The following is a 12,500-nucleotide window of genomic DNA, read 5'->3' on the forward strand; positions in this document are numbered from 1 at the left end:
CCTCCCTGTCTCTCTCTCCTCCCTGTCTCTCTCTTTCCTCTCTCTGTCTCTCTTTCCTCTTTCTTTCCTCTCTCTGTCTCTCTCCTCTGTCTCTCTCTTTCATCTCTGTCTCTCTCTCCTCCGTCTCTCGCTCTCTACTCCCTGTCTCTCTCTCCTCTCTGTCTCTCTCTTTCATCTCTGTCTCTCTCTCCTCTGTCTCTCTCTCTCCTCTCTGTCTCTCTCTCTCTCCTCTCGCTCTCTCTTTCCTCTCTGTCTCTCTCTCTCTCCTCTCTCTCTCCTCTCTCTCTCTCTTTCCTCTCTCTCCTCCCTGTCTCTCTCTCCTCTGTCTCTCTCTCTCCTCTCTGTCTCTCTCTCCTCTCTGTCTCTCTCTCTTTCCTCTGTCTCTCTCTCTCTCTCCTCTCTCTCTCTCCTCTCTCTCTCTCTTTCCTCTCTCTCCTCCCTCTCTCTCTCTCCTCTCTGTCTCTCTCTCTCCTCTCTCTCTCTTTCCTCTCTGTCGCTCTCTCTCTCCTCTCTCTCTCTCCTCTCTCTCTCTCTATTTCCTCTCTCTCCTCTCTGTCTCTCTCGATGCAGACAATGTTTTTATTGAGCGGATGGTCAAGGGGGGGGTCGGAACATCATTACAAATAATTAGTAGACTGCAAATCGTTTGTTTGTTTTTTGGCTCAGAAAACATGGCCAAATAAAATCACCTGGGGGCCAAATTCGACCCGCGGGCCACCAATTGTGGACCCCTGAGATACAGCATAGTGACTGAGGCTCTAATGAAAAGCTCAGTTCTATTGTTGAATAGATGAACTCAGCATCCCACAGCTCTCTCTACATTACAATGGCTGTGTCCCAAACGGAACCCTGTTCCCTATATATATTTCTCCACCATAGCCCTATGGGCCCTGGTCAAAAGTAGTGCACTACATAGGAAATAGGGTGCCATTTTGGGAAGCAGACTATTGTCTGGCTGACTGGCTGACTGGCTGACTTATTTTACGTTAGCCTTGCCCCATAGGATGAAGGTAAGACTGAGTCTAGGTTTCGTGTTACTGGTTGGAATTATTTTTTGTTTTGGTTTGAGATGTTATTTGTTTAAAGTTTTAATCAACAGTTGGTTGAGAACTGAAAGCGTGTTTTAAGGATGTACTGCTGCGGCTATTCCGTTGTGATGAAATGTTTCGTCTGGCCGTTTCCTGTCCGTTTCATGATCTTCTATTCAGGTCTAATTATAGAAGAGTCTTTCATGATCTTCTATTCAGGTCTAATTATAGAAGAGTCTTTCAGGATCTTCTATTCAGGTCTAATTATAGAAGAGTCTTTCAGGATCTTCTATTCAGGTCTAATTATAGAAGAGTCTTTCAGGATCTTCTATTCAGGTCTAATTATAGAAGAGTCTTTCAGGACCACACGACAACTCAAAGTACACACAGAGCTCTGATCGTATATGACATCATCTCCTCTGATCGTATATGACATCATCTCCTCTGACTGTATGTGACATCATCTTCTCTGACGGTATATGACATCATCTCCTCTGATCGTATATGACATCATCTCCTCTGATCGTATATGACATCATCTTCTCTGACGGTATATGACATTCTCCTCTGATCGTATATGACATCATCTCCTCTGATCGCATATGACATCATCTCCTCTGATCGTTTATGACATCATCTCCTCTGATCTCCTCTGATCGTATATGACATCATCTCCTCTGACAGTATATGACATCATCTCCTCTGACTGTATATGACATCATCTCCTCTGACGGTATATGACATCATCTCCTCTGATCGTATATGACATCATCTCCTCTGACTGTATATGCCATCATCTCCTCTGATTGCATATGACATCATCTCCTCTGATCGTATATGACATCATCTCCTCTGATCGTAAATGACATCATCTCCTCTGACGGTATATGACATCATCTCCTCTGATCGTATATGACATCATCTCCTCTGATCGAATATGACATCATCTCCTCTGACGGTATATGACATCATCAACCACTGATCTGGGACCAGGCTATAACACTGATCTGAGACCAGGCTATAACACTGATCTGGGTCCAGGCTATAACACTGATCTGAGACCAGGCTATAACACACCCACTGATCTGAGACCAGGCTATAACACAACCACTGATCTGGGACCAGGCTATAACACTGATCTGGGACCAGGCTATAACACTGATCTGGGACCAGGCTATAACACTGATCTGGGACCAGGCTATAACACAACCACTGACCTGGGACCAGACTATAACACTGATCTGGGACCAGGCTATAACACTGATCTGGGACCAGGCTATAACACAACCACTGACCTGGGACCAGACTATAACACTGATCTGGGACCAGGCTATAACACAACCACTGACCTGGGACCAGACTATAACACTGATCTGGGACCAGGCTATAACACTGATCTGGGACCAGGCTATCACTGATCTGGGACCAGTCTATAACACAACCACTGATCTGGGACCAGGCTATAACACTGATCTGGGACCAGGCTATAACACTGATCTGGGACCAGGCTATAACACTGATCTGGGACCAGGCTATAACACTGATCTGGGACAGGCTATAACACAACCACTGATCTGGGACCAGGCTATAACACTGATCTGGGAACAGTCTATAACACTGATCTGGGACCAGGCTACAACACTGATCTGGGACCAGGCTATAAGACAACCACTGATCTGGGACCAGTCTACAACGATCCCACTAATGTCGATCCCTCTCCCTGTCTGTCTCTGTATCGTCCCACCAGTGATCAGCTGTGTTGACCCAGGTGTTCCTGCTAATGGTCTGAGGTTTGGAGAGGACTTCACTGTGGGCCACAACGTCACCTTCATGTGCCAGCCTGGCTACCTGATAGAGGCAGGCGGGGCCACAACGCGCACCTGTACCCACAATGGCACCTGGAGCGCCACCACGCCCATCTGCAAAGGTACGACATCTGATGATGATGATGATGGTGTGATGATGATGGTGGTGGTGGTGACGATGGTGGTGATGATGAAGAGTATGGTGATGGTGAAGATTATGGGGATGATGGTGATGATGATGAAGATAATGATGAAGATGAGGGTGATGGTGATAATGATGAAGATGAGGGTGATGATGATGAGGGTGATGATGGTGGTGATGATGAAGAGTGTGGTGATGATGATGAAGATAGTGATAATGATGATGATGAGGGTGATGATGATGAGGGTGATGATGGTGGTGATGATGAAGAGTGTGGTGATGATGATGAAGATGGTGATGGTGATAATGATGAAGATGAGGGTGATGATGAAGAGTGTGGTGATGATGATGATTATGGTGATGATGGTGGTGATGATGAAGATAATGATGAAGATGAGGGTGATGGTGATAATGACGAAGATGAGGGTGATGATGATGAGGGTGATGATGGTGGTGATGATGAAGAGTGTGGTGATGATGATGAAGATAGTGATAATGATGATGATGAGGGTGATGATGATGAGGGTGATGATGGTGGTGATGATGAAGAGTATGGTGATGATGATGATTATGGTGATGATGAAGATTATGGTGATGATGAGTGTGGTGATGATGATGAAGATAGTGATAATGATGATGATGAGGGTGATGATGATGAGGTTGATGATGATGACGATGGTGATAATGATGAAGATGAGGGTGATGATGATGAGGGTGATGATGATGGTGGTGATGATGAGGGTGATGATGATGAGGGTGATGATGGTGGTGATGATGAAGATAATGATGAAGATGAGGGTGATGGTGATAATGATGAAGATGAGGGTGATGATGATGAGGGTGATGATGAAGAGTATGGTGATTATGGTGGTGATGATGAAGATAATGATGAAGATGATGGTGATAATGATGAAGATGAGGGTGATGATGATGAGGGTGATGATGGTGGTGATGATGAAGAGTATGGTGATGATGATGATGATATGGGTCCTCTCAGATTACAGGAATGAAAATATGTCACAAAGCCATTTTATTAGATGTTATTAAAATTCCGTTAAACTTTCCCCAAATTTCCTGATGTCCCAGAAATCCTGTTTTTAAGGATTCCTGAATTTCCTACATATTCCCTCGTAATTCCAGGATTCTTTCAACCAGGATGACTCGAAAACTCACGTCTCTCTTTGATACCAAAGAAGGATTTTAAGAGAAAGTCCCAAGTTGTATGGTTTTATGTCAACTGTGCGTCAGGCCCAAGATGATGACAACGACGAGTGAAGATGCTCGACTCTCTATATAACACACATTATTAAACAGCTACAGTATTGTAATGTCAGAATCAAACGCCTGGCTCCTCTTCTGTTCTGGTTGGATGAACATTCAACGTTTCTATACCCGTTGAGGAAACCCTACTTCCATGAGCGCTGAAGCAGATCACATTTATTACAGGAGAGAAGAAATAGATTTACGTATTTGGCAACAAAGTCCCAAAACGAAATGGTTTGCATGTCAAATTGGCTCCCTGTGTATTGTATAGTGCCCTACCCGAGCCCTACCCGAGCCCTACCCGAGCCCTACCCGAGCACTACCCGAGCCCTACCCGAGCCCTACCCGAGCCCATCCCGAGCCCTACCCGAGCCCTACCCGAGCCCTACCCGAGCCCTTCCCGAGCCCTACCAGAGTCCTACCCGAGCCCTACCCGAGCCCTACCCGAGCCCTACCCGAGCCCTTCCCGAGCCCTACCCGAGCCCTACCCGAGCCCTACCCGAGCCCTGTTTGAAGGTAGTGCACTATATATAGGGAAAAGGGTGCCATTGGGCTCTGGTCTAAAGTAGTGCACTATATAGGGAATAGGGTGCCATAGGGCTCTGGTCTAAAGTAGTGCACTAAATAGGGAATAGGCTGCCATAGGGCTCTGGTCTAAAGTAGTGCACTATATAGGGAATAGGGTGCCATAGGGCTCTGGTCTAAAGTAGTGCACTAAATAGGGAATAGGCTGCCATAGGGCTCTGGTCTAAAGTAGTGCACTATTTAGGGAATAGGGTGCCATTTGAGAGGTACACAGTATCGTGTTCACATTAAGTACTGCAGTGGCGCCCGGAAGGCAGCGAGCGGCGAGCGGCGTGGACAGACAAGGCAAATGGGACACGGTTGCTAAGGAACAGATCCCAGCAATAAAAGAGCACAGGATAGCCATTCACACACACACACACACACACGCACGCACACACACACACACACACACACACATCTGTCTACCCTCAGTGTGTCGATGATCTGTCTACCCTCAGTGTGTCGATCATCTGTCTACCCTAGTGTGTCGATCATCTGTCAACCCTCAGTGTGTCGATCACCTGTCTACCCTCAGTGTGTCGATCATCTGTCTACCCTCAGTGTGTCGATCATCTGTCTACCCTCAGTGTGTCGATCATCTGTCTACCCTCAGTGTGTCGATCATCTGTCTACCCTCAGTGTGTTGATCATCTTTCTGCCCTCAGTGTGTCGATCGTCTGTCTACTCTCAGTGTGTTGATCATCTGTCTACCCTCAGTGTGTGGATCATCTGTCTACCCTCAGTGTGTTGATCATCTGTCTACCCTCAGTGTGTCGATCATCTGTCTACCCTCAGTGTGTCGATCATCTGTCTACCCTCAGTGTGTTGATCATCTGTCTGCCCTCAGTGTGTTGATCATCTGTCTACCCTCAGTGTGTCGATCATCTGTCTACCCTCAGTGTGTTGATCATCTTTCTGCCCTCAGTGTGTCGATCGTCTGTCTACTCTCAGTGTGTTGATCAACTGTCTACCCTCAGTGTGTGGATCATCTGTCTACCCTCAGTGTGTCGATCATCTGTCTACCCTCAGTGTGTTGATCATCTGTCTACCCTCAGTGTGTGGATCATCTGTCTACCCTCAGTGTGTCGATCATCTGTCTACCCTCAGTGTGTTGATCATCTTTCTGCCCTCAGTGTGTCGATCGTCTGTCTACTCTCAGTGTGTCGATCATCTGTCTACCCTCAGTGTGTTGATCATCTGTCTACCCTCAGTGTGTGGATCATCTGTCTACCCTCAGTGTGTCGATCATCTGTCTACCCTCAGTGTGTTGATCATCTGTCTGCCCTCAGTGTGTTGATCATCTGTCTACCCTCAGTGTGTCGATCCTCTGTCTACCCTCAGTGTGTCGATCCTCTGTCTACCCTCAGTGTGTCGATCATCTGTCTACCCTCAGTGTGTCGATCATCTGTCTACCCTCAGTGTGTTGATCCTGTTAATCTACCATGACTGGTGTTAATATCAATGGAGTTAGTTACTGTAGGTGACACCAAGCAAGATTTGGTGCTGGGATCCCGAGATTACACTCCTACATATCTCACTCACTCACTCACTCGCTCACTCACTCACTCACTCACTCACTCACTCACTCACTCACTCACTCACTCACTCACTCACTCACACACTCACTCACTCACTCACTCACTCACTCACTCACTCACTCACTCACTCACTCACTCACTCACTCACACACTCACTCACTCACTCACTCACTCACTCACTCACTCACTCACTCACTCACTCACTCACTCACTCACTCACTCACTCACTCACTCACTCACTCACTCACTCACTCCAAGTGGCCTCAGACAGAGTTCTTATTAACATGGCATCCTCTCACACACCCAAGCAGTCTTCCTCTCACACAACCAAGCAGTCTTCGTAGTAACATGCTATCCTCTCACACACCCAAGCAGTCTTCGTAGTAACATGCTATCCTCTCACACAGCCAAGCAGTCTTCGTAGTAACATGCTATCCTCTCACACACCCAAGCAGTCTTCCTCTCACACACCCAAGCAGTCTTCGTAGTAACATGCCATCCTCTCACACACCCAAGCAGTCTTCGTAGTAACATGCCATCCTCTCACACACCCAAGCAGTCTTCCTCTCACACACCCAAGCAGTCTTCCTCTCACACACCCAAGCAGTCTTCCTCTCACACACCCAAGCAGTCTTCGTAGTAACATGCTATCCTCTCACACACCCAAGCAGTCTTCCTCTCGCACACCCAAGCAGTCTTCCTCTCACACCCCCAAGCAGTCTTCCTCTCACACACCCAAGCAGTCTTCATAGTAACATGGCATCCTCTCACACACCCAAGCAGTCTTCGTAGTAACATGACATCCTCTCACACACTCAAGCAGTCTTCCTCTCGCACACCCAAGCAGTCTTCGTAGTAACATGCCATCTTCTCACACACCCAAGCAGTCTTCCTCTCGCACACCCAAGCAGTCTTCCTCTCACACACCCAAGCAGTCTTCCTCTCACACACCCAAGCAGTCTTCCTCTCACACACCCAAGCAGTCTTCCTCTCACACACCCAAGCAGTCTTCCTCTCACACACCCAAGCAGTCTTCCTCTCACACACCCAAGCAGTCTTCGTAGTAACATGTCATGCTATCTGTTCCATTATTAAGTCTTCCTGTGGTGGTCTGCTGGATAGATCCCTGAACGTATTGCTCTGATTGTGTGTGTGTGTGTGTGTGTGTGTGTGTGTGTGTGTGTGTGTGTGTGTGTGTGTGTGTGTGTGTGTGTGTGTGTGTGTGTGTGTGTGTGTGTGTGTGTGTGTGTGTGTGTGTGTGTGTGTGTGTGTGTGTGTGTGTGTGTGTGTGTGTGTGAGTTTGTGAGTGAGTGTGTGTGTGTGTGTGTGTGAGTGAATGTGTGAGAGAGACAGAGAGACAGAAAGCACCTGCAGGCAATAATCCTGTCAGGGACTCAGACTGACAGGCCAGGCAGCCCAGTTCAACCCTTAACCAAGCACACCTAGACAGACAGCTCAACTCTACCAGCCTGGTGTTGAGGAGTCAAGTCCCCTGCAACTCAACTCAGACAGACTGGTGTTGATGAGTCAAGTCCCCTGCAACTCAACTCAGACAGACTGGTGTTGAGGAGTCAAGTCTCCTGCAACTCAACTCAGACAGACTGGTGTTGATGAGTCAAGTCCCCTGCAACTCAACTCAGACAGACTGGTGTTGAGGAGTCAAGTCCCCTGCAACTCAACTCAGACAGACTGGTGTTGAGGAGTCAAGTCCCCTGCAACTCAACTCAGACAGACTGGTGTTGATGAGTCAAGTCCCCTGCAACTCAACTCAGACAGCCAGGCCATCCCTCATCTATCCCAGCTGTACCTAGCATGACTCAACAGACAGTCCATCCCTCATCTATCCCAGCTGTACCTAGCATGACTCAGACAGCCTGTCCATCCCTCATCTATCCCAGCTGTACCTAGCATGACTCAACAGACAGCCAGTCCATCCCTCATCTATCCCAGCTGTACCTAGCATGACTCAACAGACAGCCAGTCCATCCCTCATCTATCACAGCTTTGCCTTGTTCAGTTCAGACAGCCAGTCTTGTCAGCCAGTAAACAGCCTGGTGGTGAGGAGTGAGGAGGGTCCAATCTCTCTTACCTCAGACAGCCAGTCTTGTCAGCCAGTAAACAGCCTGGTGGTGAGGAGTGAGGAGGGTCCAATCTCTCTTACCTCAGACAGACAGTCTGCTGTGCACCCAGTCTGGTATTGAGAAGTCACATCCCATGGTTCCAGAGCTCCACCTCTCCATACTATACAGACTGTGTGTCGGCTGGGACCAGGTTTCCTCATCTCTCTGCTAGCTGCAGACAGACAGTGTTGCAGTCAACCTGACAGGGTTGAGTCTCGCCCCAGAGCTCCACCTCTCCATACTATACAGACTGTGTGTCGGCTGGGACCAGGGTTCCTCATCTCTCTGCTAGCTGCAGACTGACAGTGTTGCAGTCAACCTGACAGGGTGGAGTCTGACCCCAGGCCTTCACCTCTCTTGTCTGTAGACAGGGCACCTGATGGAGGCCTGAGTGAGACTGCTGCTGTCAGTAACACTTCTACCAGTAACCTCTGACCTGTGTGTAGTAGTCAGTGAGAGTGATTCTACCATTAACCTCTGACCTGTGTTTAGTAGTCAGTGAGAGTGATTCTACCATTAACCTCTGACCTGTGTGTAGTAGTCAGTGAGAGTAATTCTACCAGTAACCTCTGACCTGTGTGTAGTAGTCAGTGAGAGTGATTCTACCATTAACCTCTGACCTGTGTTTAGTAGTCAGTGAGAGTGATTCTACCATTAACCTCTGACCTGTTTGTAAAGCCAGAGGGGCTGTTGTTATAGTGCGATTAGTCCTGTTCCATCAAGAATATAATAGATATTCTACATCAAGAATAGAATAGATATTCTACATCAAGAATAGAATAGATATTCTACATCTAGAATAGAACAGATATTCTACATCAAGAATAGAATAGATATTCTACATCAAGAATATAATAGATATTCTACATCTAGAATAGAATAGAACAGATATTCTACATCAAGAATAGAATAAACAGATATTCTACATCTAGAATAGAATAGATATTCTACATCAAGAATAGAACAGATATTCTATATCAAGAATAGAATAAACAGACATTCTACATCTAGAATAGAATAGAACAGATATTCTACATCAAGAATATAATAGATATTCTACATCAAGAATAGAATAGATATTCTACATCAAGAATATAATAGATATTCTACATCAAGAATAGAACAGATATTCTACATCAAGAATAGAATAGATATTCTACATCAAGAATAGAACAGATATTCTACATCAAGAATATAATAGATATTCTACATCAAGAATAGAACAGATATTCTACATCAAGAATATAATAGATATTCTACATCAAGAATAGAACAGATATTCTACATCAAGAATATAATATATATTCTACATCAAGAATAGAACAGATATTCTACATCAAGAATATAATATATATTCTACATCAAGAATAGAACAGATATTCTACATCAAGAATAGAACAGATATTCTACATCTAGAATATAATATATATTCTACATCAAGAATATAATATATATTCTACATCAAGAATAGAACAGATATTCTACATCAAGAATATAATAGATATTCTACATCAAGAATAGAATAAACAGATATTCTACATCTAGAATAGAATAGAACAGATATTCTACATCAAGAATATAATAGATATTCTACATCAAGAATAGAACAGATATTCTACATCAAGAATATAATATATATTCTACATCAAGAATAGAACAGATATTCTACATCAAGAATATAATATATATTCTACATCAAGAATAGAACAGATATTCTACATCAAGAATAGAACAGATATTCTACATCTAGAATAGAATAGAACAGATATTCTACATCAAGAATAAAACAGATATTCTACATCTAGAATAGAATAGAACAGATATTCTACATCTAGAATAGAATAGATATTCTACATCAAGAATAGAACAGATATTCTACATCAAGAATAGAATAGATATTCTACATCAAGAATAGAATAAACAGATATTCTACATCTAGAATAGAATAGAACAGATATTCTACATCAAGAATATAATAGATATTCTACATCAAGAATAGAATAGATATTCTACATCAAGAATAGAACAGATATTCTACATCAAGAATAGAACAGATATTCTACATCTAGAATAGAATAGAACAGATATTCTACATCAAGAATAAAACAGATATTCTACATCTAGAATAGAATAGAACAGATATTCTACATCTAGAATAGAATAGATATTCTACATCAAGAATAGAACAGATATTCTACATCAAGAATAGAATAGATATTCTACATCAAGAATAGAATAAACAGATATTCTACATCTAGAATAGAATAGAACAGATATTCTACATCAAGAATATAATAGATATTCTACATCAAGAATAGAATAGATATTCTACATCAAGAATATAATATATATTCTACATCAAGAATATAATAGATATTCTACATCAAGAATAGAACAGATATTCTATATCAAGAATAGAATAAACCGACATTCTACATCTAGAATAGAATAGAACAGATATTCTACATCAAGAATAGAATAGACATTCTACATCAAGAATAGAATAGATATTCTACATCTAGAATATAATAGATATTCTACATCAAGAATATAATAGATATTCTACATCAAGAATAGAACAGATATTCTACATCAAGAATATAATATATATTCTACATCAAGAATAGAACAGATATTCTACATCAAGAATAGAACAGATATTCTACATCAAGAATAGAATAGATATTCTACATCAAGAATATAATAGATATTCTACATCGAGAATAGAACAGATATTCTACATCAAGAATATAATATATATTCTACATCAAGAATAGAACAGATATTCTACATCAAGAATATAATATATATTCTACATCAAGAATAAAACAGATATTCTACATCAAGAATAGAACAGATATTCTACATCTAGAATAGAATTGAACAGATATTCTACATCTAGAATAGAACAGATATTCTATATCAAGAATAGAATAAACCGACATTCTACATCTAGAATAGAATAGAACAGATATTCTACATCAAGAATAGAATAGACATTCTACATCAAGAATAGAACAGATATTCTACATCTAGAATATAATAGATATTCTACATCAAGAATAGAACAGATATTCTACATCAAGAATATAATATATATTCTACATCAAGAATAAAACAGATATTCTACATCAAGAATAGAACAGATATTCTACATCTAGAATAGAATTGAACAGATATTCTACATCTAGAATAGAACAGATATTCTATATCAAGAATAGAATAAACCGACATTCTACATCTAGAATAGAATAGAACAGATATTCTACATCAAGAATAGAATAGACATTCTACATCAAGAATATAATAGATATTCTACATCAAGAATAGAACAGATATTCTACATCTAGAATATAATAGATATTCTACATCAAGAATAGAACAGATATTCTACATCAAGAATATAATATATATTCTACATCAAGAATAGAACAGATATTCTACATCAAGAATAGAACAGATATTCTACATCAAGAATATAATAGATATTCTACATCAAGAATAGAACAGATATTCTACATCAAGAATATAATATATATTCTACATCAAGAATAGAACAGATATTCTACATCAAGAATAGAACAGATATTCTACATCAAGAATATAATATATATTCTACATCAAGAATAGAACAGATATTCTACATCAAGAATAGAACAGATATTCTACATCAAGAATAGAATAGATATTCTACATCAAGAATAGAACAGATATTCTACATCAAGAATATAATATATATTCTACATCAAGAATAGAACAGATATTCTACATCAAGAATAGAATAGATATTCTACATCTAGAATAGAGTAGATGTAATATTTGAACTTTTCCACTGTTCTGTTCCTATAGTTACCAGCGTAGAAATAGAATGAGAATCCTTGTTAATCATTCTAATTCTACCAGTGGCCTGTGTGCCTGACTTAGTCAGAGAGCCAGAGAGGCTTCTATAGAGGCGCTGCTGTAGTGCTGTTCCCTCCTTCCCATCTGCACTTCTTACCATTTATTTTATTTCTGGGTAAATTAATAAAAATCAAAAA

At 41.9% G+C, this 12,500-nt stretch overlaps 1 protein-coding gene across 2 annotated transcripts in view; it reads left to right on the forward strand.

Moving 5' to 3' along the window:
- Window positions 1-12,500, forward strand: part of LOC110512917 (CUB and sushi domain-containing protein 3) — a 522,509-nt gene that overhangs the window by 464,294 nt on the left and 45,715 nt on the right. For both annotated transcript variants that reach the window (XM_090215889.1, XM_090215891.1), the window contains exon 60: window positions 2,776-2,955. In XM_090215889.1, the coding sequence (XP_090072015.1) occupies window positions 2,776-2,955 (180 nt within the window). The remainder of the gene's footprint in view (window positions 1-2,775; window positions 2,956-12,500) is intronic.

The sequence above is a fragment of the Oncorhynchus mykiss genome, chromosome 2 (assembly GCF_057628025.1).
Source record: "Oncorhynchus mykiss isolate SJ-2025 chromosome 2, ASM5762802v1, whole genome shotgun sequence".
Classification (NCBI taxonomy): Eukaryota; Metazoa; Chordata; class Actinopteri; order Salmoniformes; family Salmonidae; genus Oncorhynchus; species Oncorhynchus mykiss.